At 39.0% G+C, this 26,922-nt stretch overlaps 1 protein-coding gene and 2 long non-coding RNA genes across 9 annotated transcripts in view; 1 reads left to right on the plus strand and 2 right to left on the minus strand.

Moving 5' to 3' along the window:
• The window catches only part of LOC111243332 (protein Aster-B-like), a 36,318-nt gene that overhangs the window by 7,623 nt on the left and 1,773 nt on the right, over positions 1–26,922 (plus strand). The window contains exons 1-12 of one of the 7 annotated variants that reach the window (XM_022788736.2): positions 7,878–8,022; positions 14,891–16,261; positions 18,086–18,303; positions 18,904–19,133; positions 19,525–19,629; positions 20,293–20,541; positions 21,626–21,778; positions 23,558–23,671; positions 24,845–25,124; positions 25,507–25,793; positions 26,090–26,357; positions 26,543–26,859. In XM_022788736.2, coding sequence (XP_022644471.1) covers positions 16,056–16,261; positions 18,086–18,303; positions 18,904–19,133; positions 19,525–19,629; positions 20,293–20,541; positions 21,626–21,778; positions 23,558–23,671; positions 24,845–25,124; positions 25,507–25,793; positions 26,090–26,357; positions 26,543–26,859 — 2,427 coding nt within the window. In that variant the 5' untranslated portion in view covers positions 7,878–8,022; positions 14,891–16,055. Of the gene's footprint in view, positions 1–7,877; positions 8,023–10,648; positions 11,031–11,052; positions 11,665–14,890; positions 16,262–18,085; positions 18,304–18,903; positions 19,134–19,524; positions 19,630–20,292; positions 20,542–21,625; positions 21,779–23,557; positions 23,672–24,844; positions 25,125–25,506; positions 25,794–26,089; positions 26,358–26,542; positions 26,860–26,922 lie in introns of those variants that run through there. The other 6 variants (XM_086977188.1, XM_022788708.2, XM_086977187.1 and 3 more) reach the window with 6 other exon arrangements.
• LOC147758129 (uncharacterized) lies at positions 2,843–7,278 on the minus strand. Its single transcript, XR_015318942.1, has 2 exons — positions 4,106–7,278; positions 2,843–3,647 (listed from the first exon to the last, which is right to left on the minus strand). It is a non-coding gene; the product is annotated as an uncharacterized LOC147758129 (long non-coding RNA).
• On the minus strand, positions 18,696–22,654 carry LOC147758130 (uncharacterized). The gene is made up of 2 exons (XR_015318950.1): positions 22,339–22,654; positions 18,696–20,884 (listed from the first exon to the last, which is right to left on the minus strand). It is a non-coding gene; the product is annotated as an uncharacterized LOC147758130 (long non-coding RNA).

Consider the following 26,922-nt stretch of genomic DNA (forward strand, 5'->3'; position numbering starts at 1 on the left):
CTAATTTTCAAGCAGATCCATCGGCCCAGTTACAAAGCTGAAACAACATTTATAAGCTTCCCGTTTGTAGTTGTGTTCGGTGGATGGATCACTACAAGCTTTCTGTAATATTCATTTAATAACTCGGCACAATTTTTCTATTACTAAACGCTTTTTGATACCTTGTGTTTTATATGAGTTGGTTGATTTTATTACTGTTTTTTATGCCTTTATGCTCAGTGAGTCTTTTTGCTCGTAACGTTGGGATCTTGTTCGTACCTTTCAACCGACCTTTCAACCGATTAGGGAGTTGCCGTACATAATTTTTCGTTCATCCGGTGATGGTAATACGTTTCCATGATTAGTGCGTTCATCCCGGTACTTTTTTCTTTGTTTATTAACAAGTCTTTTCTGTTTACAGTCCGCTAGTGCTATTGTGTGTGGCAGTTGACGGCTTATTAATACAAATATTATGATTTCATGCTTAATTCCAAAAATATTGCGTCCGCATGTCATTGGCTAACATTTCACTTTCGCTCTAACAAATACTGAATATAAGAAACAAAAAAATATAAGAAATAAGAAACAAAATAAAAGAATGGGTTATCGTCAACAAATTCTCTATTCCGAAAAGAACTTAGTAGGAAAGTACGCAGGCGGGCTGCTCGGTTATAAGGCGTTTGAAGTTAACGGAAAGGACACTATGCTAGGGAACGTGCGCACCTGCGTATGCAGAAGTATTGAAGGATGGTCCCTATTGGAGTGAGGCCACTCATTCATGCCAAGGACACCATTACCGGCTAACCATCTGACTATTTTTTGACGTATTCACAAACGTTCAAGTTATAATGTATACATACATATTTCGGGCTAACTTGAGCTTCTAATGCTACTTGAGCTAAATGATTAATCTGTTTCGGTGTTTTCTGGTGTGAGGTGAGCTGGCGATTAATAAGCCAACAATCCTTGATTACAGCTGTAAAATTGCAGTATTCGTCATTAAACTTGTGCGATATTGATTTTGTAATGTTTCTGGTAATGCGAACCGTCAAAATGATGTCTGCAATAGCACACTACAATCGGTCGCCTAAGATCATGGTGGGCATGTCTAATTTCCGATCGTCTAAAGAGCCTTGATATGAGTAGGCTAACAGCAGCTCGCTTGCCCTAAATTACTTTGATCACAGAAAAGAGATGAAAACTTTTTCATTTAGCCCCAATGCTCATTCCAGCAGCATAAGACACTTTCCATCGTACACCTGAGGTTCCTATGACGCGTCATACGCTTGGTCATATGTAAGTTGATTATGCCACTGTAACTTCATTAAATTTGTCACGTATATCTGTGTATGGCTTTTACTTATTTGTGTATTTTCAATTAAGCGCGACCTCCAGTCAATCAAGACTATAGTTCTTTTCTATTAGACTTGACAGTGTGATATACTATGGGAATTACAGTACACAATTTTCGAAGGGGTTTTTATAGTTATTGTGGGATGCCTTAAGAGTTTGCAGTGGACATGTACGAAACGTGATTCGCAAATACGATTAGAGAGGATGCATATTTGCAGATAGTATGGATACGAAATGGAACATATTTCGGGTTTTGATTTTTAGTAACAGACCTATTGTTTGTTTGTAACAAACTCTAGGTATTAGCTTTAAAATTTCACGTGCAGTCATCCGAGCTCAAATCCAGGCATTATGAGCTGTAAGACGCTATGCCAGTCATATCTATAACTCGATGTACACGAAGTTAATTTCAATATTTGCACCTACTGGACTAGTGAATGATTTTGTAAATAATTGGTCAATAGTTTTTGCGATAACTTCAACGTATGGACAAAGTATTCTACTATTTAACCAAAGGAAGCTGCGTGTACTCTGCCATCAGGTAGCGACCGGCCTGCGAATTTTCTCCGGACAAAAAAACGCGTATTTTCCGTTACGAAAATTGAAATAATATGTTCTAGGGAGAAAAAAACCCAAGTAATAACCAGAGTGGAACACAACGTATGTATTTTGGTGGGCAGCGCTCATAATTATTCTGTAGAATACTGTCATATAAGATTGGGAAAGGTACATCGCATTAAGAAAGACGCTAAGTTTTCACGAAGAGGAAAAACAATTTTAAATAAGCATTATTTTTTGAAACTTGAATTTAATATAGAATCATTTGTATTTTGTGTAATTTGTTTATAAATATGCGATTATTAATTGAACCAAATTTAACCTACGATTGATTTTATTAATTGATTTTAGTATTGAAAAATATTTGGTAACTAGCAAGTTCTTCGATGAATCTTTTAAGAAAGTCCATAGTATTATTCTCCAATCGATATTTTTATTATTCAAGTAAATAAACATCAAAAGTGAACGTTTATTCCCAAAACGATTTCAGGATGGCCGAGTTTCCCATCATTATTTCATTTTGAAGCATGTAATACATATACGGAGGAAATGAATTTGTACTTTAATCTAATGAAATCAGTCATTTCTAGAGAGTGTACATATTCGTTAGAGGAAACGCTTAAAAAGTGATGTTGAATATAGCATATTCACGTTCCCAAAAGTGAAAAGAACGCGCCGTATCCAAGTATGGAAAAAATCACAGAACCTAGCGGAATTTTGTCTAGACGTTTTTTTTTTTTACAGAGCCTGATATCTATAATGACACGAGCCAAAAATTTTTCAAGTAAAAGATCCACTCTGTCACGTTAGCCTTTTGATAAAAAAATATCTGATTGCTTTTCAAAAAATTACTAACTCCTGTCCTTGCTTATCAACTTACACATATGCTCATGGAGTCAGGATACAGTCTATAAGAACTAGATTTAGGTTATTTTAAAGTATAACTAATGTGTTTAATTTTCTGCTATCTTTATTTGCGCGATGTCACCATTTGTACAATGTGCGCTGTTCTGTAGTTGACCTTGCCCGTAGGCGAAAAGGGTCCAAAACGTCAACTGAGTATGACACCGCCTTTCCTTGGACCCTGTTTTACAGCATTTTTTCTGCACAAACATATGCGACAGTGCCTGTTTGACTCCAGTAGAATGAGTTTAAATTGAGTTTGCAATTTTTTAGCAGAGTTCGAACCCAAATTTCATTTGAAAACGAGTCCTAACGACATTTCTCCGTACATTCTCAATAATACAATAAGGAATATAATAAATTGGAAATAATGCCAGAAATATCATAAGCAAATATTATTGTATTAACATCATAAAATCTGTACAATGAACGATGAATAAAAGGGTTACCGTTACTTGGATCTTAGAAGCTATCTAGTTGGTTGCTTCAGATAAGAAGCACTGTTATCGTGACAATGAATCGTTGTCTGACTTCACTGCTTGAGCCATCTTGACGATGGTCTACCGTGGCCCACGCTATCGCTATCGATCGTCGTAGCGGCTTATTGGTTAACGAAAGTGATAATATGGTATCTAATCGCGGGTGATCCTGGACGTTAAAGGTGCCTCGACAGGTTCTCCATTTATCAGTTGATCATCTTTCTGTGGCTGGTAAACGTATTATATTGTTTACAGCGTTGCGTCGTATGGTGTCTTTTATATTCCGACTCGATACAGATGCGAAGCATTCCATACGTTTCCCTCGTCAACAAGTAACTCGACGAAGACGGCATTATAAAATCGACGTTAGTTGCTCTATAGATATAGAATAAATAAAACAAAAAAACCACTTGACTTTTTTACTCCATTAATCCATTATGCAAAGATACAAATGAAAGACAGTAAAACTGCGTTGTATTCAAATTTATGAGAATGGAAAACTGCCCTTTGATTTGTGATTATAAATTAGGAACAGTTATCTCATTGGCTTGCAGAAGTTCGTGGCAATCGCTTGTGATGACAAATTGGCGGCTGAAGCATTTTCATAGGATTCGGTATTTTTTTTAGTAATTAGAAGATTTTTTGGTTAGTGCATATCTTCATTTATCAGAATTGAAAATGCACGGACGTATGATAGGCAGTCCAAGCTGTCGATCTCAAAAATCAACTGGAAACCCTTCTATATACAAAAAATTCTAATAATGAGGCGGCAATACGAAGATCCGAAAATGCGCTCTAATAATATCTATTACAAATCAAAGCTTCAGATTTACCTTTACAGACGCGTGAAGTAAGCGTTGGCTCGGCAATTCCCCTCATAGGAAAATTAGTTCTCGTTCAAAATAGGTCAAAATGACAGGCTATACGTCTTTAAGACTTTTAGCGCCACTGATTTTCTTTTTAGAAGCAAAATGGCGAGATAGAGACAAAACGTATTTGGTTATGTTGAAATGCGCTTATAGCTCTAAAACAACTTGGTAAAACACCGCATAGAAACAGACAGAAAATACGATCAGTTTTGACATATGAAGAAAAATATTTGATAGTTTATGGACAATGAATCGCTGACCGATGCCATTCGATCACAATTTGTGGTTTTACATTGATCAAGCTTCAACTAAAGCAAAAAAAATAACAGTTTGATGTCGCATACAAAGTTGGTATATGCACCTTTGATATACATGCATTAAAATTATCTAAAAATACATTTAAAAAAAGTAAAAAAAGAGCTAGTTGATTAATAAATTTATAATGACGTGGCCCCATTGTATTATGACGGTTGGATCTTGACGATGCGAGTTTGACGGATGCGCTAACGGTTTCCGCCGGTTGCAGGTAAGTGGTCTGACTTACCTCTCGTTAAAGGTTAACTAAACGGATATTTAGAATATTGCGTGCAGACGCCATTAGAGGATATCTTTATAATGTATGCGCAACGTTTATGTTAAAACAGCCATAACAACAGTCCATGCAGTATATACGCATCTTTAAGCCGCTTTATTGGTCTATAACCTTTTTGTTTTTGTATAAACTGTCAATAATTTTGTCTCTTTTTTAAACTCTTATACCGAAAAAAACATTATGCTGTTAATTTTTTTATCGTTGCCGACTACGTCGGCGTCATTATGCTCGCTGTTGCATAATTATAACGCCGAGACAAACAGGCGTTGTATCTCGGCGACATTCAGAGCTGGCTCGTCCTCTTACACTGTCACCCACACAGAGGTACTTCGATAGGTTTTAATGATGCTCTATTTTTTTCCTAATATCAGAACCGCACACCCCCGTTTTCCCCTTCCGTGAAGGGTATTGTGTTTAAAAGCTGTAAAGCTGATTATGTTATATTTTAGTCTCTGTTGCAATATGATACGCTGATGGCAGATAATAATGATTATCACATTGATGATGATTATAATGTTACAGGCTGTATTACAACCTGCTATCAAAAACCAATTGATTTATGTACTTGGCACAGTAAAGGAGGACCATCATTGACTGAGCCGTCTATCATACTCTCAGCTGAGTGCACAGACACTGCAATAAGCGCTCGGTTTCGACTTGGTCTCCAGAAAGGCTCAAGTTTTCTATCTCAGTCATTGTGTGATCTTTACAACAGTCATTACTAAAAGAGCAGCACTGGTAGGAGCACCTACTGCGCAAACCGACTTGTGCACCGTCCGAGTGCACTCGTCTGACTGTATCTAATATTATGTACAGTTCTCTGAAAGCTGTTTGCAGCTTTTATGTCAACGACGCCATTAATTGGGCTGCCATTGGTTTAATCTGTGTATTAGGTGTGTGCGGCAGACGATGATGAGTCACCAGATACGTGGGGGCTATGCTGCCGCAGGCCTTCACTGTCTTGTCGCTTTTTTAGCTAGCAGGACTCGCTGATTGGCCAGTCTCCAACCACTGATCGACCAACCTTTCGATCGGTCATCAGTATCGCGGTGCTTGGCGCCTCACCTTATAATGTTTCATTCGAGTTAACGTTAGCTGCCTCGCCACCGGGTGCTGTTGCTGTCGCAGGACACCAATGACTACAACTCGTCGAACAGCGACTGACAACAACGTCACGTTTGGTGCACGCGCGTCAACGGTAGCCAGTAAAAGCTGCATAAAAAAGTAAAGCAATAAACAAGATGACCAATGAAGCGATAACACTTATCCACAGGCACCCACCACAATATGAATGACCAGTTTAAAAATAACTATGCAAGGAATAACAGTATCAAGCAACGAACTTCAAAGTTCAAATTATGAGAGTGCTGTTCGAATCAGATACAGGCTTTACAAAACGGACTGGTGCTACACGCGATCATTAACTAGAAGGCGTGTCCCTGAAGTTGATGTACTTTGTCGATACGACGACGACGACGATATAGTTGACAAGCGTTTAGAGTTGACGCTCGGTGTGCGGTTCTGTGAACACTGTGACTAGGCGTCACGATCAAACATGCTTCTAGTAACAACTAAAGAAAGCCAGATACGCATAGACACACGGCGGGTGACACGGCGGGAATATGAGTGATCTTCTACGTGTGAATGACAGGTGATCGATGAAACGGCGATTGAGGGTATAGGTATGGGGAAAGTACAGTGTCCTTCGTTACGTGCTTCAAACATGACTGAAACTCGATGATGTTATTTTCCGCGTTCTGTGAAGCTTTCCGGGGTACATCGTCGCCTGGTTAGTGCCAGCGACCAATCGGCCTTCTCCCGAAAAACTGATGGTCTGATATCAATAGCATTTTCCGTTTTTATCGCTGGCACGATGCTGGCTGCTAGTAACGCACACCACAGGAATATTATCTCAAAAAGTATAGCAAACACTTAGAACCCGTTATGTTGAAAGTTTCGATGGATGGGACAATTTGCAACTGTGAACTTTTAAACTATTGGTACCAGCCGCAAGTAAAAAGCTCCTTCTGGTTCTACAGCGGATATTTCGTGGTATAATCGATGGCTCTTTTGATTGTTCTATTGTTTGTCCAGTTTGTCTACAACGTACGAACGTATGCGCGTGTATGTATCTGTGAGAGTCGCAAACGTCGTCCTATCTTATTGTTTTGGCTAATGAACATCGGTGGAGAACCGCTTCGCTGTGCTTATCAGTGATCTAAGGATTGTTTTCACATTGGGCAATACAACATCATGGTGCGACAGATTCATTCCGCACGTACGGCAGCCGCAGTCAAACCCGGCCGCTTGCGCCACTGTTATTTGCTGGACGTATCGGAAAATAAAATACTGGCACATTTCAGTCACGCAGACTTTCCCAAGTGTGCTTAATCACGATATTATACATGTATTACTTCTGCCTTTGCGGCGGACTCTGAAAACGACCGATGAAAGGACCAATTGATGAAGCGATCCGTTATAAACCTAGTAAAACCACTGCACTAGAGGCCGATGGGTAAAACCGGCTCCGTGCTATGTTATAAAGTATCCTCTGCTATGCTGCCACATTTTGGCAGAGCTGTGACCGCCAAAGCTGACAAATTTATTGGTTGAGAGGGCTACTACGATGTCTGTGCTAGCGGACTATCCAAGCAGACAACACCGACATCAACAACAGTAGCAGCAGCATAGACGGTGCTGGGCTCAAAAAACTGACTATGAACACAGCGGTCTGACGGCGCTGACCTGTTGGTTACACATGTCTGTCCGTTTATGCGCGCTTACAGAGAATGTCGTTTGCTCGGACTACCGCAACGACCAGCGCCGCTACCGCGGCTGTTGCGTTGTATGCGACAAGCGACGTCAAGATATCCGTTGCAGTAGCAATGTCAATACGAGAAAAGGTTATTCGAAACATGTAGAGACCTGCTGCTTGTGATGCAGGGTGACAAAATCAGTGAGCGACCTCAATAAATACTGTACGAGAAAGCACTGTGCGACCCCCTGCTAACCCGTTGTGGAACACGCACGACAGCAACGATGATAGCAACAGAATGACGGCAATATGAGGGCTTTATCAATGGACGATCACAAGAGACTTATATAGCGCATTCGTTAGATTTGCCTATATTTGTGTCGACTTAATATTTAGAGAAGGTTCTTCGAGCTTATGTATGTACGGGATCTATATGTTAGTCATGCGAGTGTGCAAGCACTATTAGCACTTATGAGAAAGTTTCATGCGCAAGGAAGCTCTAAAGGCATTCAGAATTAGAAACTGATAGTTCAGGTAAGAAGTGCGAAATACACCGTTAACGGAAATGAAAAGAAGCTTTGAGCGATCAACACCTTGGACAGCACGCTGATCTATATTATGCTTGAATAGTTTGTCTGGTAAAAACCCAGTCAAATCTTTTAGATGCTGGTAATTATAAAACAGGCAGATAACGTTGTGTTTGGAAGTTAAGCAAATGCGTTTCAGTATGCTTGTGACAAACATGTAGTTGCAAATGACAGGCCTGGGAGCTATATACGATATGTTGTATAAGTTGGAAAACCACATTAACAAAATAACGTTCGAGGCCTTTACTATCGTAACAGTAATTCAAATGTGTTACGAAACATTTCTAATACGACAATCTAGAAGAAAACAACGGAAAGTCGCAGTTGTTTTACTTTGATAAGCGATAACTTTGATAAGAGTTGTAAACCAAACAAAAATATTTCCCTGCAAGGTGGGTTTGATTTGGATAAAAAAAAGATTGCCCCTACTTCGATTTCCGAGACAGGTATGTCGGGGGTCAAAAACCAGAAACGTCTTTTTGTTCTGTATTTTTCTGTTGTCAGAAAACCTCGAAATCACCCTATATCATATATTCCCATAACTCTCAATTACAGAGACCTGGTCGTACACGGCGTACCTCCAAATCGCTTCGGCAGCTTTTTGACTTCTCTTTGAGTAGTAGCAAGAAACGTCGAGGATATTGCTTTTGTCACTTGACAAACTGCACGTAATACTTCACTTGCAGCAACGAATATTTAAGAACGCGAAGTAATAAAGAAAAAGGCCGTCACGTTCGCATCGTGTAATATAAACATCATTAAAAGGGAAAACATGTTAAATTGTATTGAATAGAATCGTATATATTGCGTTGGAAACGGTGCATTTACGCTAGAATACTCGAAAAATACTACACACGCTTTTTATACGACTCCCTATAAATTAATATTTGAAGCCGCACAACTGTTAAATGTTCTGGTCAAGCATTACATCATAGAGTTCTGCAAAGTGCAAACTTCGACTGCCAATTTTTTCTGAAACCCCGACCGGTTACTCAACTTAAGGGTAAAGTATCTACAACGAAGTTGAGATTAAGTTGCCATTTTAGCGAGAAATCGAACCACACATAGCGAAAACTGAACAGTCTTTAGGGGTTCAGTAAAACACGTTCGTTGATAAATATCGAGGAGTCTTAAAAAGCTTTCTGAATTATTTGCAAAATAGTTCCAAGTTACAAGTTACACGAGGACATCGTAGAGCCGAAAGGGTTTTGCCTTTTCTATCGTCAACTAATAAATGCGTTATTATGCGATTTTGATGTTGAGAAGGAAAGTGGTTGCTTTATGAAATAGTTAATTGACAATGCAGGACGATTTTTGGAGACTTCATTATTTGTCTGGTCTAGATTCTATGGTCTAAAACGATAATGTCTAATGAGTATAGCGGTTATGCAGGGTTCTATGTCTAATCAGCTTTACTGAACCTACTTTTTTGAAACATTCCAAACTGGCCCTTTGTTACACAGTGCATCGCAGGGATAATACTTCAGTGATTCGATCACGATATTCGAGATGATTGCTTTGGATATTTTTAACTCTTGGATGTCATTTTATGCTGAGGGAATGACGTTTCGATCCTTTATCTACAAATTTATCTCTTTCCCTATTGAGTACACTTCAGAAATGGCATCAAAAACCATTCTCGCGTATGTATAGCGTTATCTAATAAACTTAAGTTTAATGAAATCGTTATCATAACTGAACACCAGTTGAACTCTTTACCTGATTCGAGCTTTGGCCAAAAGAAGGTTGGAAGTCGAACAAAAAGACTGTCATTTCATTGAGTGTTTCATGGATATCCAAACTTTAAGCCAGCTATTTAGGTCATTTGTTGCGGCATCGGCATATTATGATGTTGCTGAAAGTAAGGAACCGTTCTAAACATATTGCTGTACGGGCAAAGGTAGTTAGTCTCCTCGAATCGGAATATTGACAAGTGCCTTGTGAATGAGTATCACACTCTGTAGAAAACTGTGATACGTGAAAAACTATGCAGGAGTGTTTCCTATCCCAGGCTGTACTCGAGCGAGATAGAACATCTGTAACTTTCTAAATAAAACTCGCCGGTAAATTATTGTTTTTGATTATAAAAGCCACTGTCCGTTCCTTTCTCAATAATTTCCTTTATGCAACTAAGTTTCGATGCCTTCTCCATACAATGCAAAATCGGTCATTTATACACCTTACACTCGTTTGTGTTCCGTACTCTGTGAAGAAGGTAGCAAAGAAACGTGCTTCCTGCATAAAGGTCGACATCGAAAACCATTCGACAAGGCGGGCAATATAAGTCTATGCTTCCCGTTATCGATCACATCCAGCAATCTGTGGCAGCATCCACGTAATGGTCTGATGATATTTACAGCAATATCTGCTTTTTAACTCTGTATCTATCTTTCCTCTATGGGGTGAGTACCCGCTCTACCCCAGTAAAATCCAATCAGTCAAGTCTCATGGTGAGCCGCGCAGTGTAGCCGCGTTGGGGCCAATCGCAGATCTCTCTTGATTATATCCCATCGTGTCCTTTTATCCGCTATCTGTGTAGTTAATATTCTATGCGATCGCAGCACAATACGGATTTGCTATGTACTGGCCCCGTCCTCGTCGACTCTCTCTCCGTCTCTTTCGAGAGATTTTTTCGGTATATATGAGAAAAATTACCAGCCATTCGCTCGGCCACTGAGTTAGTCAATCAATCAGTGATTGCGTGATCTCGTTCGCGATCAGCTGTGTTGCTCACGGCTTCTGATGACCTTTCCTATGCCAGCAGAGACGCTACATGGCTCACTACTTAGCCTCATCCATTACTGCCTACGCTTTCAGCTTTGATGATAGCTACTACCGCTGCAGCGGTCGCTAGAGGACGGCACCAGCAAAAAATATCAGTAGAGATTAGGTGACTCAACGCAAAGTGGTGCAGGGACTATTACAAGAATCTTTTTCCGTGAGCGAAGGAAGACGGTAAGGAGTAGATCGGCTGTGCGGACGAGAGTGCGAGAACAAGTTTAAGCGGGGCGGCAGACCGTGTTCCACTGCAGTCTCAAACGAACGTTGTCACTCACAATGTGGGGCAGCACTAAAACGACAACAAAAATAAAAAAGAAAAGGCCGTATCAAAAAAATTTGCCTTTTGAGTACCATTGCCATTGACACGGGATCGAAAAACGCGTACAGGTTAAGCATTTTTGACGGTGTAAACAGACAAGACTATTCAAAGCAGTGCTATAGGACTGTGGAATCTGCGGAAGGCTATCAGGCTTAGGTGTTATTGTGCGACGAATAGTGCGAACAGTTTCATAGTGTAGCAACTCGGACGTTATCGAGTTCGTATGTCTGCAGCTAATTCTTGCAAACGTCCCTAGAAAGATTTAGCTATAGAAGATCCGCATGAGGATCGCCGACGTTGTTAGGTGCTGGCAGCAGTCGTCGGTCATTTTAGGACAGAAGAATCCGAGTGCAGTGTGGATCTGTATGAGATAAGCAAGGAAGCCTAATTAATTATAGAAAAATAGGCTGTTTCATGAATTAAATAGCGGAAAAGCCATTGACATCTGCTAATATTGTATCGCCTCTTTTAGCAGACGAATCACATCCGGTTAGTCTTTAGGCGGATCCTATTGAACCACTTAAAATCTCCCTAAGCATGTACTGTAATGAAATTTCTTATTTGACGTATACGTTATATATTTATTTATAATAATTTATTAGGCCATGGCTATGTCAGTTACGAAATCATACTTCTTTTACTTAAAGAAAAAAGAATAAATATATGCCCATATATTTAGTTTGGCCTAAAGCTATAATGTTTGCCAGCTACTTTTTGGTATAGATAAGGTATGTAGAAGACAGTGCCTGTATATGGTCAAAACTGAAATGAGGCACCTGGATATATGTTGGGTAAGAATTAATTGTTTCGATAGTGGTAACTGGTAAGTGAAGTTGACCTTATGTAATAGTCATGGCAAACATGTATAAGAAACAAAAGAATCGTACTAAAATCAAGGAATATTTAAAAAAAATCAAAATCAGTCTAATGTCAACTGCAACATATGAAGATCATGCACTATATTCGTATATGGTACACTTAATTAAAGCTAGTTTGACAGCAGATTGGCAAGATACGAGATTCAACGTTTAATGGGTGAAAGTTCTACAGTGTCCCACGAGTAGCTTAGGAACGAAATTTAGCTGTGAGAATCTAGTTTAGTCCTTCAAGCCTTTGATTAAAACAAGCCTAATTGGCAGCGTCAACAAACATTTCTTCTATTTGAAAATATTTTGGTGTGCATCACTGATAACAGTCAGAATTATCAATAAAAGGCAATATTAAGAGCTATCGTTTGCTGAATACTAGTTTTCCTAACAAGATTCGATTCGTTTACGCTGTTGCACAAAATGCAGAATAACCAGAATCTACTTGTGACCCATCAGTAAGATCTAAATCCTCCAGTTGGGTGATACTTAGTAGTGCACAGCCGTGGCCCTAGTATTTAAGGCAAAAGAATTGACATCGCTTTTGTAGTATGCATACGTACTATCCTAAACATCGATTATATCCTACCAGATTGACATTATCGTGTCAAACGTGATCTAAGAAACCTTCGCTTGACAATGAGGCAAAATGCTCAGCATACATATAGTTCAATTGGACCTTAGCCCCACTAATGTAAGATATGCTGTCACCAAACGTATAAGTACAGCGTAGTCAAGGTGCAGTGGAAAATACAATGATATTCGTGAGAAACAAATAATTGAGTTTTTAAAATGTAATGTTCAGCTCCCAGGGTTTAGGGTTTCTGAACGTCAGTCAATGAACGACACTCAGCATGATTGATTTATGTTGAATTTTATTTAGTCTGTTTATTTTTTATTGCGGTTTCCTATCACACGAGTAAATTAACAAAGTAACACATGTACGTTACTACTGCTGGCAATACGTAACGACCATAAACGACCAGAACTATAATAATAACAAATAAAAAAAAAATCACTATACGGATGCTAGCTATTACATATTCATTCAACAAGATTACACAACGATAAATAATCGTCTTTTCAATATAGACCGTCCCTAGATTGATTCTAATTAAATAAGTGGAAAAAAGTCGTTCAGAAGAGATCATCATATCCATGTACTGCAAGGTCGATTGGCTACGATTAATCATCGTATACGATTCAAAAGACGCAACACATCTCAGAAAGACAAACAAGAAGTAGTTGTCTATCCAGCATTATTTCTTCTTATTTACTTAAATGAATCGAAATGCTTTGTTTATTCGATAGAATAGCTGAATTTGCGTCGATAACAGAAAGTTTCAATAAATCTTCATTACATTAACAAATGATAAAGTCTCGATTCATAATCCAATGCTTCTATCTTATAAAGTATATAAATACGGTTATTACGCTAAGACTAACGGTGTACTACCGTAACAACAGGTGGTGATTCCTTTTTTTCTAGCATTATTGTTATGACAGATTCAGATACTGTTATACAAAACGCTCGTTCACGGTGTATGGAAGAGCATTGGTTAAGAACGGAAATATACCTTTGTTTAGTATTCGGGTACCTGGGGCTTCAGTATATGTGTACGTGTCAATGACAAGGTAGAAATGTAATTGTTTCATTTTGCTTTTAGCTTTTTTGGACTTTCTCGCTCACCCCACCCTCTTTCTATCCTAGTTAAAATGAGACTTACTTTACAGATAAGGTTTTTTTCTAAAGAAACAATCTGCCATTGCGACGATGTGCCATCGACATTATTGGCAGGCACTGATTTACGTGGATTGAAAGGCTTCGAAGTGTTTATACTTATCCTTATTTTTTTAGCGTTCTGTTTAAGCTTAAAAAAATGTTCGATCAACCATTTTGTCTGTTGACCAACCCCCTATTTTTCTGTCCACTATATCAACATTTTTTAGATGAATAAAGTGATCTAGAGGTTGGCAGTATTCGTTTGGGTAACTTGTATTGGCGTTTCATGTGTGAATCTGTTTTCTTATAAAATAGATTTAGCGCTGAGAACGAATAACGTGTCGAGCTAATTTCTAGTATTTGAATACTACATATAAAAACTTCTCACCCTCTCTACATAACAGAACATGGACTGTGAAATATTCGAGAGAGCCAGCATAGGCTACCTCGAATCCGTCCAATCTCCAAAAAAAAAAACTCGAAATTTTTTCTATTTGTGTGCGTACAACAACGTGCATTTGAGAATACTAAGACAAAAACTTTCGAAACTGTATCAAAAATTTACTTGATTAAATTGTTGACTCTGGTTATTATTTAGCATTGCCTAAGCTATCGTATTAAAGATTATTGTCGCGAATTATCGTCAATATAATATTTACCAAAATATAATATTTACCAAAATGTATGGCCCAGGAGTCAGTGGGCATTCTCCAAATACTACCACTCAAAGAGCTGTATTTTTGACTTTGGGTTCCGGAGTTGCTAGCTTTAGCCTCCTTGTAAAACGTAGGACCAAAGAGCTTAGTGCATCTGCGATATACCTGAATGCGCAGTACTTAATAAGAGATGAAGAGTGCAGACTTATGCGTAAGCTATATTAAACAACTGAACAAGGCGTGTTTAAAGCTTTTATTTTAAACATTTTTTACGAGTAAATGATCATATAATATAAGGAGTTACCACACAGTTTAACAGTACAATACGCAATCTCAGATGATTCACTTTTCTAGAGGGAGTAAGGTTCGTATCCGTATAATTGTCCTTGTATTAGCTATTGTTGCTGCTTTGACCGTTTCCATGTTCGGCGGCATGGTTGGTGATGTTGTCACTCGTTTTTATTTTTCAGATTTGTCAGTGTACCGTGACAAGTGCACCCCACCTACTTCTGCTACCACTTCAGATTAATCGGGGTCTGATCTAGTGGCCCACGGTGTCCCGCCTGGAATCCCCCGGGTCATCGCAACAACCACGTCCCCTTCAACCAAGATCCTAAGCCAAGACGCAATCTACATCAATTCATCATCGAGTACCCGCTACTGCACATTCGGTCGATCCCAATTCAACCTCATGTCGACTTCATTGATTTTTAACAATGTACTAATCGACTAACCTGCCATACCTGGTGCTCTGTTTTATTGCCTGCTCCAAAATATTGCCTGCTCGCTATTGAAGCCATATATTTACGCGACAACGTCTTGGACTCATCCTTGTTTGTGAATTAGTTCGCTTTAAAAATCGCTACATGTTACCACTATCAGCACCCTTATCACGACCTAGTACCATCTACTCTTGTGTTGTGCTGGTATATACTGTGTCCAGATGCTTTCCCTCGTGGGAAGCAATCTATTTAAATTTGAGACAGAGTTAAGAAGACGCCTGTCTCATCCCTAAAACTAAAGGAAATACATAACTATGTAATCTAGCGTTATGGCTGGCGCAAAGATCGGGCCTCAAGAGAGTTAACCAAGTGGAAACACCTGACGCAGTGAATTACATGAATTGTGCCATTTTATATCGCTCTACTTACGCAAAAGACACGCAGAGGACTATTTTTTTTTTACTGATTATCAGTGCAAGAGTGAAAAATCAAGATTGTGATTCCAATACGCTTACCCATTTTCTTATGTTATACCAAATACCGCTTTAGCGAGTGCGTTGGGACCTTAAACAGAAAATTTTTGATAATGAAATTTTTTAATGCACCGAAATTGCGACATTGTTTCGTATAAATCTAAAGTAGTTGCAAATGAAGTTGCCTGGGGAGTTAGAGAATACAAAGCGCTCTACTTACAATCACACAGCTTGTATAGGAGATGAGCAATTTAATGGAGTCTGTGGCGCCTTGTTCCATATGAAAACGTCACACTCTTTGCTCGTACACTGTTAATGCTGAATTAATGTCTGTCAGCTTGTTGGAACATCAGGTGTTACTGTTTTTGTAGCTATACACATCTGGGAAGCTATAAACTTTCCCTCTTCACACAATCTCATGCTTAACCGCGGTCGGCGTCATGTTCGCATCTCCTCAAGTCACCAACGCGAAGCTAGCTCAGGCCCGGGCTCAAGGCCTAAGTTTCCTGGGACCGGCACCAAGACCGACTAATAGTAACCGAGGCCAAGAGCAACGACATGCGCCGCTTGTTGCCTCTGCCATCGACATTCCACCAGCGACAGCGCTATCCTCTTCAGCTCCAGAGATCCCGGAGAAACCGCCCAGGTAATTAAACGGTGCACTATTACTCTGAATCGTATAGTATCTGAGTTACTTTGCTCAGATTATAGTTGGGTAAACGGAAATGAATGTTGCACCTATTTTGCAAGTACACAGCATCGAATCCTGATATTGGCTTTTATTGAGAAGTAAGAAATTCATTTCAACGGCTTTATTAAAGTAGCGCTGAAAGCAACATTACTTCCGAAAATCCCAATGTACCCCCTCAAGACCTCCATTATCGTATAAATCAAATATGGGGTTCATTTCGATATATATTTGCTGAAAGAAGCTCTGTAAAGCTTTTATTCACTCAGAATAAAGCAGTATTAATATCCTTTTTATATGGGGAACTTTTTTTTCGTAAGGCTTATTTTAATTACTCGCCATAGTTTTGTATAAATTAAAAGCTATGAATGGCCAAGCCTTCGTAAACTAAACTTTTAGGGATGGCAGCAATGGTATCAGGGATACTTCACCTACTTGGATTCAATGGTGATTTCTAAACTGATCAGATCCAGCCTACAGATTTTAAAGTCATATGTACATCATTAGGGACTCAACAACAATATTTATGATGCGTATCACTCGTATTAGTTATCTTACCAATTACGAAGAGTAAACAATTAATTTTGTGCCTGCTACTCACTTAGAATAAAGTAGGTTTTTTCTAATCTAGATTAATTGATCCTTCTACGTTAGGTTCAGCTTTTAACTGGAACCTTGGCCTGGTCATATACCACGTATGATTATAAACCGTTGTCGTAAAGTATTCATCAGCCTGAAAAAAGCATGTGTCATCGAAACGTGAATAGTTACGTTTGCAGCAAACACGATTAATATCATTTGTTCATGAAAATGTTTAATACTTATTTCTCCCCTGTTGCTTTACAGGGTCCTAAACAACATTTAAAAAATCTAGGGTAATCGTTTTCATTCATCAACTCCGCGACTTCGGTCGCTTAAACTCCGGTATCTAAACTCACGGGTCCTACGAACCGATATGAAGGCAAAAAAAATCAAAGCAATGATTGATTTGCATCGATTCCCTTTGTTTTGATCTATCATCGGCGAGTGAAGCCAAGGTCGAAAATAATTTATTTCAATATATGCTTAGCGGAACTGAGGTATGTCATAGGAGAAATATAGGTTTTGAATTCTTGGCCTACTGCCGGCCTGAAATGACTCATAGTTTCCGGCCCTCAAGTCTCTTGAGCTTCACTAGTAATATGATATTTGTGAGGTGACAGTAAGGGCAGTTAGTGGTTAGCTATGAAAAATTTAACTGACATTGTTATCAATAAAATATTTAAGCACTGGCATAGTCTAATTTTCGCCGATTATATTTAACCTTTTCTTTTAAATCACATAATGGCTATACGATATCATGCAATATTCATATTTTAACCTTTCCTATTAGACGTATAAACATGATACGCTATTGCCTTCTTAGAAACTACATTATGTTTCCCTCTGCAATGTTACCATTATTGTTATTATTATGCATTATTATAACATGCATTCAGTGGCTTTCTATTAAACACATCTACGGACAAATCTTGTTATGTCAAATCAGCTCTTATGATCCAATATGATCCATGCATAATTTACGTGCACTATGAAATGTTTGCGAAACTTTTATGTGTACTCGCTCCATATCATTTGAATGCGCCAATTATTTAAACAGCGTTCCATCGCAGCTACAATGCCGTTTGCTATGACCCTACACCATATACAATTTTAGTAAGTATTTATTCTACCTATTTTGATGTATTGTTTTTAAACGGTATAACAATTCCATCCTGAGGCAATTTTTCTTCGCAATTACAGGAAAAAATCTGATCCGGTGTTAAGTTCCTCCGCGCCCGCTTCAGTCGAAGGCGAAAGCGTAAACTCCGCTTCTTCAGGCGCTGATTGCGATGGCGAAAATCGACGTCGGAGACAAGATTCACGTTCTACGGGAAACACGAGGGCACCCAGTCCAATCGAAGGTCCCCTATTATCCAGCAACCTCAGCCCGGAAACACCTCAACCATTGAATGAAGCGGGTAGGACATTGTTACTGGTTGGTTACGTTATATCTAAAATCAATTTAGGGCTTTTAACGATAGTGCTGTTCCCAGCAACGAAGATCATCAGTTTAGTTCAAGCAAAAATTTGTAAATCATGTTCTCGCGAGATTGATTAATTGTTTTCACCGGGTTACCAACACATTTGGCAACTCGACTTTTGTATCTGGTTGACGGCTCAGCCTAGACCTACGCTCTTTTCAGCCTTTCTCAGAAATTGGTGCAAAAAGCTGTCTCTTCTCCAAATTGCCATTTTAACGTTTGTAAAATCAAATTATTTATATATTCTCTACTAGATCTGAGAGAGATACTCTACTGAGATCACTAACGTTCTGATGACCATACAGATCTGTATCAAAAAAAAACAAAAATTTAAAACAACAGCACGATTAGGCTTGAAACGAAAACTTTTTATTGGTTTAAGTACCGCTTTAGCTTCACAAATCAGGAAAACAGTAAATACAATTTCCTTCTAAGCCTATTACAGCTTATTTAATGTTAAGCCATTTGTAATTTTTTTCAAGTCAAGCTCCCATCAATCTTAAACAAAATATTGTGATGTCTAATGGGCCATTACAGAATCTCCTCTCGACTGTTCTGCACTTTGCATCAATAAAACACATTTCGCCGAGGAACGTAATGAATCCCCGGCACACTTGCTCGTAGGCAGAGAGAATTCTACTATTGGTACTAGAGGAGACGTTAAAGATGATCCTTCGCCTAAGGATGGACGTGAATCAAAAGATCCTCCCGAGAGGACGCTTCCCTCAAGCATATCGGCTTCCACGATCTCTATTCAGCCTTCACAGGTTGGTTTTCACAATTGACTTCAAGTAAATCTAGCTTAATACGTTAGTTCTGGCTATAGATGAAACATTACAGGAAGAGCATGATATTCGATTCTAACAATTCTAGCCTCTCTAAATAAATAACGGTATGAGAGCGAATATATCTTACGTATGTAATGTCTCACTAGTATTTCAAACCATGCAAATAAGTTGATCATAGTTAAGACCAACGTGCATTTCATGTTTGCTTTGCGAAATAGTAATTTTCAACTGAAGTAAATAAATCATGGATGGAATTTAACCATAAAAATGATTGTATGGAAGGTGTTCAGTTGCGCTTTACAATACGCAATAACTAACTGTACAATAACAACGTAAATAACAATCAATGATATTTAATTTAATCGTTCAGACGTCGGGTGGTTCGGGCGGAAAAGGCAGTTCTCCAGGATCGACACCGGCCCCTGAAGTGAAGAAAAAAGCGAAGAAGAATCGAAAACCAGCCTGGTATCAACATGTAAGTTTAACGACCGATCGACGGAACGCTGGAAGATACGGGATATGAAGGAGAAACTAGCAAACTGTTGTCAATCGAAATACAACTGTGTGGCTATCCGAACCTAAAATCCGTTTTGGAGTTATGTCAAATTCATGGGTTTAAGTAAACTAAGTTGACTGTAACGTATTTTCGTATGACTTAAATTAGAATTTTTTACTTCTTTCAAATGAAAATACGAAGTTTGCATAGTTGTGTAACGATACTGTGTTCGCATGCTAAGCTTAGCGATATGTGGTGGTCTAGGTTCAAATGCAACCATACTTCGTGTCGTATTGAAAAGCAGTACTGGGGGTAAAACCCGAAACATTTATTTATCTAGCTAAAAAGCCAATATTCCCCTAACTATTTTTAGATGTTAAAAAAATACTGTTTGTAGCAAATACACGTCTGTCTGACATATGAAATATGAATGAAATAAAAAAAATATCATCATGTGTTACATTCGTGCAGGTTTATAGTATTTCTTTTGTTTGATATCTGCCTGTATGTATGTGCACAAGTATACCATATATTTGATTCTTATAATATATGAAAAATGCGAAAGATACTATGCAATTTCTAAAATGACTTTTCACTTGCCTTTATCACAAACAGCCTTTCCGTTTATGCCTGTTCTTGCAGTTGATCTCTCCAACGTACAAGTCGAAATGCGCGGACTTTCGTCGACTGTTTGCCAAGGAAGGAGTTCCCGAGACGGAAATGCTCATAGATGATTACTCGTGCGCCTTACAAAGGGATATTCTGGCGCACGGGCGTCTTTATGTCTCTCAAAACTTCTTTTGTTTTTACGCGAACATCTTCAAATGGGAGACATGCGTCGTCCTCAAATGTCAAGATTTAACCTCAATGACAAAAGAGAAAACCGCGTTGGTATGTGACTATAGACCAGCATCGTAGTTGCGTCTTTTCACCACAAATTGATGAGCCTTAATTAATCTATTAGCTAGGTACGAGAAACCAAACGGCCGCCAGCAGCACATAAATCAATCGAAACGGAATATCCTTGTTGTAAAGTTATCGATTTATTATGAGCGGAAAGACATTTTCAGATTCCCAAATATCTGAGCTAAATGACGCATTATACGCTTTGTTCCGAATGTTAGGTCTACCTTGGTCGTATACGCAATAAGGTGAAGGAGGCAGCCACCTTCAATAGATCTTGATGGTACTATTACTCTCCTTTTAAACAGGCCTCGTTCTTCCTGTGGTCATACTGTAGTTCAATAATGTGATTAGTCAGGCAAAAAAGCTTATTCGAAAGTGACTGATGTTGTCTATTATATTGTAGTCGTTACATAGCAATAACAAAGACACGGATTGTTTTTGGTTAATATTCACGATGCCTGAATAACGTTAACTGTCCACTTGAGATGTTAAACATATGTTTTGTTTTATCTAAAGCAATGCTTAACGTAGGCACAAGTTATAAAATTCAAAACATTCACCTTTTAGACAAATGCCTTAAATAAATAGCTGGCTTAGCTAAAATCGCCTATGCCAATAATCAACGCCCAACATACAACAGTGAAAAATGGTCCAGTGTATAATATTTCTTCCAAGTAGTACCATAAAACCATGTACACTGGCAGTTAGAAGATTTTAGTAATTATACAGTTACACTCTGAGATTATTTGGATACGATTGTATTTACGTGGATTATCCGATATCTGCCATATGGTAAGTATATTCAACATATAAAAAACAATGCTCAACATCTTCTCTGGCCCAGAGTTCTATCCCTAAATACTTAATAAGTAAAACTAAATAACTTGGGATAGCTGCTATAGGCACACAGGTAATCGTAGTACCTGACAACCTTTATATGCTGTTTAATGCCGGAGTAGACAAAATACCTAATTGATCTGCACGAAGGTGTGCATTGTATGCATACGTGTTTAGATTTCGTTGGACGCCATTGTTGTACTGTTGTTGTTGCTGATTGGCGACATTTCAGGTCATCCCCAATGCTATCGTCTGCCAGACGGAAAACGAGAGGTACTTCTTTACATCGTTCGCGGCCCGTGATAAAACCTATCTAATGTTATTCCGCATTTGGCAGAATGCCCTTCTTGCACAGCCGATGAGCAACAGAGAATGTTGGCGTTTGGTAAGTAAAACTAGCAAGACGTGACTTTCAATTGTGATACACGACCAACATCAGCAGATTAATCATGAATCAGGCCATTATCTCACTCATCATTCTATTCTTCATTTACAGTCATAACGTACTTTTGCATTGATCGTTGCTTACCGTTGTATCGTATTTGTATATATTCTACTGAAAACTATGAATCTATATTAACTTCTTTTGACCTGACTGTCATCAGTTGCCACGTTTACTGCAATTGTGTTGATTGCCATCTATTACTAGTAGTTTCGAGTCCATCTTGGAGTCCGTTTTATTTCATCCTTCCTATGTCTTATTTATTAGGATATATGCCCTACTGAGAGACTTTAACCTGCAGCGGTAATCTCCCGAATCGGCTGACTTTAGCTGCCTGATTCTTAAATAAATTATTTAAAAGTGTATTTACAAATAGAGACAAATACGTTATATGCGATAGACATCTGTCAATGCTATACTTCTTTCTGTGCGCTCTGGTCTATGTATAAAGTACACATTCATGGATATTCAGAACATCAACTGTTTTTATAGTTAAGACTTACCCTTTATCTAAAAGCAACGCAGTCTGCTGATTGCATCGTAAAATAAGGAATGCTTATTTACGACTCCTAGAACCATTCTGCTGCTTGATCGTAGACCAAATCTCTTGTGCGTTTTTTTTTTTTCATTACAACCATTCCGTCGACTCTCGTAACATTAAAGGGCAACGGGCATAGTATACACATATTGTATTATCTCTGCGGTCGATGCTTTCTGCGGTGCTCGACCACAACTCAATACTGATTATAAAACCTCCTAACAGCTTCTCATTGGTGACGACCTTCGCTTAAAGCAGATCCATATGTGCGAGACAAGGTATTTGTGTGGCTTAGCTATTGTATCCCTAACTTACCCTACGGCTGCTTAGAGAAGCGCCTGTGTGAGTCTGTGCTCAGTCGTTGTATGTTAGAAGGCCAATGTCTTTTCGAGACCCAGGAACATGAAATTACTTTCGTATAGCTGCTTCTTCTGCTAGTGAACTTGTTTTTTGTGATGTGAGAACTGCCCCGAAGCAATTTGGATACATTTTATATCAAAATATAGATCAATATGTACCACAGCAGAGGAGCACAGTAGGTTGGGAATGAAGTGTTGATTATGAATATATTCCACAGTGGGTTTGCCCTAAATCAATGTCCCGTTTTTGGTAAAAGCTCCGCTAGTCGGACGTTGCGCGTTCCCATAAACTTTGTGGTACTTAATTGTTCATCGATGCATATGTCAACAACAAATTCAAGTGCTCTTCGTGCTACGATAGATACCTTAAAAATTATTGGTTGGCGACGCATTGATTGACAATGTGCCTTTCCACGCGAGGACTACTGTCTAGGACGTAGTGAGCAAAGTGAAAGCACGGAGACAGAACCTAAAACATCGTTTAAAGCGCAAACAGTCAAAGCTTGTTCAAATCGCGAAAATGGTACGTCGCCATTAACAAGGTTTTCAGGCAGGATAAACGATATGATAAAAAAAGAGAAAAAACAGCCCGAACATAAACAGAAAAGGCACCAGAATTCCATTCAAGCGAAAAAACGTAAGGATGACCGAATACGCGGATCGCAAACTATTCGTGTTTCTTACTTAAAATTTCTTAAAATGGTCAAAATAACCGGGCGGAAAATGCAAAGATTTATGATGCTGAAGGGTGTGGATCTCCCATGGATTTATGATGCGTCCAATGATCACCTTGTCGATGTTGGTGTCAACCGTGACAATTCACAGGTGCACCACAGGTACGGCGATGAGCTAGGCTTAAGTACGGATGATGAAATGGACTACATCGCTCCTGATGATCTCAATAATGTTAAGGCCATCGACGTAAAAAACCTTGCAGAGGTTAGTAGATAAACCCTTGTACTATCTAGTTAGTTCAGCCTAATATAATCGTTAAATTTTCGTAGCGAGATATCCGTAGGTTTTGTAGGTGTGATATTATATGGGTGGTTTTTGCAGACTGGGCTTTTGGGAAGACAATATGGTTCTGGCTCAAATGAACCGGCTTTATATGAAGTAGGTATTAGGGTATCTAAGAATTTTTTGACGACTACAAAGAAGACTACAAGGCTATTTCTGCTTTAAAGATTCTGGTGTCTCTCGATTATTCTAGTAGGAGCGCATTCGTTATAATTCTTCCTAATGAAACTCCAATATTCATCTAATATTTATTTAAGTTAGTCAATGTTTTAAAGAGCAGATTTCGGCAATTGCTTTTATGAATAATCCACTTCTCCGCTAAAAACGAATCACTATGTTTACTTCATTAAAAGTGCGTAACTTTTAAGTGCATCGTGTATTTTGAAGAAAATATGATTAAATATAACCCGAAAATATTTTAAGCTGAGTTCTGTCTTTGCTTTCAATTTGCTGAAGTTGACACACAATATGCCTACAATGACATGATCATCAGCTAAAGGCAGAAAAATCACTTTGTAGATTTCGTTCACTAAAGGACAAATATGTCGATATAAGAAAAATATGAAATATATGAAAAAGGCATTATCAAGTCTCTTTACTTCAATTCCACGAGTGATGACGGTGGATTTGCGATTAAATAGCACTGTGACACGAGTCAGATATTTGTCATCGCAAAGGAGAGGCGTTGTTTATCGGCATATAGTATTAGTACAATATTAAATTATAATCCAGTATATGGCTTTGGGTAGATTATTTTATTATATTATTAATTAACGTAACGTGAGGCCTTCACTGAAAATACTTGCTATGCTAGCCCATTCGTTTGCGCTAATTGGGACACGCTCAGTTTAACCACAAACCACTTACTGCATATGTTAACAACTTGTGGTTGTTAGCATGTGTAGGTTATTATATATTAGAGCTGGATCTCCCCCCCGCCATCTACCATATTGGTCAACCGCGCGGTTATCAATCTGATCAGTTTTACCAAAACATAATTGAAATCTGCCATTAGAACTGTACGATAGATGTTACTAGATTACAATGTTGGTGTTTGCTGTTCCCTGTGGTGTACAATTTATTCAATGGCGGCAGATTCCGATAGATGAAAGTGAAATAGCTCAACCCGATTCACCATCGCTTCGACCTTTGGCTAATGTTACTACTGCGAAGACGTCAGGTACGTCTTCAGCCGTCGTATCGGAAGATGCCAAGTCTTCAGCGTCCTCTGCTGAAGAATTGGATGAAGACGGAGGCTCGCCTGACAAAGACTCTGAAATACTAGAGTGTCCTGAGAGTCACGACGGTATGACGCAGTACCTGGACAAGTCATTTGCTATGGACATTGATCACCTGTTCACATGCATATTTACCGGTATGTTACTACGCTACTGTATATTAGACTATATGTGACAGAAACATTGTTTAGAAAGTGCCGCTTAAGAACAACTAAAAATGGCTATAATTATATGCTCTGTCGAAGTCTCAGTCAACAATATAATGCTACTATTAAGGCTGGTGTGCGTTCGAACGTCGGTGTTTCATATCATAATTATATCTTCCCAGCTAACCCCAGAAACCGTTCGTGATGAATCCGCAATGGGAATGTTATCATTATTACATCACTCGTTACCTTAGCTATGTAAATGATGTCCGCTTTTTCTGTATTCGGCGACTTATCATGTTTTTTATTTTGCATTTGATAGAAACCATTGACCTTAATTCTTTTTGTTTATTCTTTCATTTTTAATGCTTAGCATCTGAGTTTTATCAAGATCTACAAGCAGGTCGCAAAACTTCAAATATGACCATTGGCAACTGGGAGCGACTCGAGGATAAGCAGGTCCCAGGAGGCGGAGAAACAGGATCTGACAAAGGTGGTAACGCACCGAATTCCCCTGGAGGTGGCCAATGCAAACAAAAAAGAAACCTTACATATACCGTCACCTTGAACCACGCCATGGCCAAAAGTTGTACTTCTTTCGAAACGCAGAGTTTACATCGGAAGTCTAAGCCCGGCAAGATGTACTCTATTCAAGCCGAAGTTAGTATAATATATGAGCGGATGCATATACCTGCGTGCCTGAAGCTCTTCAAACCGATGAATACACCCTATGAAATGCATTCGATACCTATCCACTTGTATATGCATAAAGTTAAAGTATACGTACCGAGTATTCAACGACGTATTTTTGCTATCGATTAGTAAACGTAAGGTTAAATGAAATCAAAGGATCGTACTTATTAAGAACCGAAAGGCCATTTGTGAAAAACCTCTTTGGGGTTTGGCTTGATCCTAGTGTTATCTTATTATTAATGATTAACTGTGTGACTACATAGGTTTCCAATCAGGGAATTCCCTACGCGGACGCATTTGTGGTGCAGCAGCATTATTGTTTACGGTGTGAAGGCGAGAACCGTTGCCGATTACAAGTGTTCGCGCAGATCAACTTCCGTAAACCACCTTGGGGATTTATTAAAAGTATGATTGAAAAGAACATGCATCAGGGAGTTACTGAGTATGTGGCCGACCTTCAGAAAGCTTTGGACAAAGAAGTGGAGAGACTCGTTAGCGATAGCGGACGAATTCCGCCCCCCCTGACCTTAGGTAAGTGCTTTTTCACTCGATGCATACCAGATCACACATTTCCTAAAAAAAAACCTATTTGGTGAGTTTTAAGTTGCTCGGGATACAAAAAGGACTCAGTGATGGATCAAACCATTAGTACGACAGTCTTCGTCTCATTGTGCACAGTTCACTTAGTAATGGCATGCTTTTTTCTGTTGACTCAGACGTGCAAACCCCTCCATCGATATCACCCGCCTTCCCCTCGAGACAAAGCGGTGTTTCGGCCAGGTGCAACGACAGGAAAATTATCGGACCAGATGTTGCTACGTGGCCCACTAGGTGGGTTAGTCAATGGATTGACCCGACGATGCTTCTCAAGGTGTTGACTGTAGTCATTGCAGTTCTGCTCACCATCAACGGCTATGTGTTGTATTCATACTGGTCACACAATGATCAGGGTGATACCTTAGAACCGACTGATTTCAGTAATCGTCCGCCAACTACGATCGAGCAGTGGAAGAAAGCATACGAACAAAGCCAGGTCTGTTCCTTGCCATAGATTGGCTTGTTGAGGCTTGGCGTTAGCAAATAGTAATGTTGCTTT

The sequence above is a fragment of the Varroa destructor genome, unplaced genomic scaffold, assembly GCF_002443255.2.
Source record: "Varroa destructor unplaced genomic scaffold, Vdes_3.0 BEIS01000001.1, whole genome shotgun sequence".
NCBI classification, from domain to species: Eukaryota; Metazoa; Arthropoda; class Arachnida; order Mesostigmata; family Varroidae; genus Varroa; species Varroa destructor.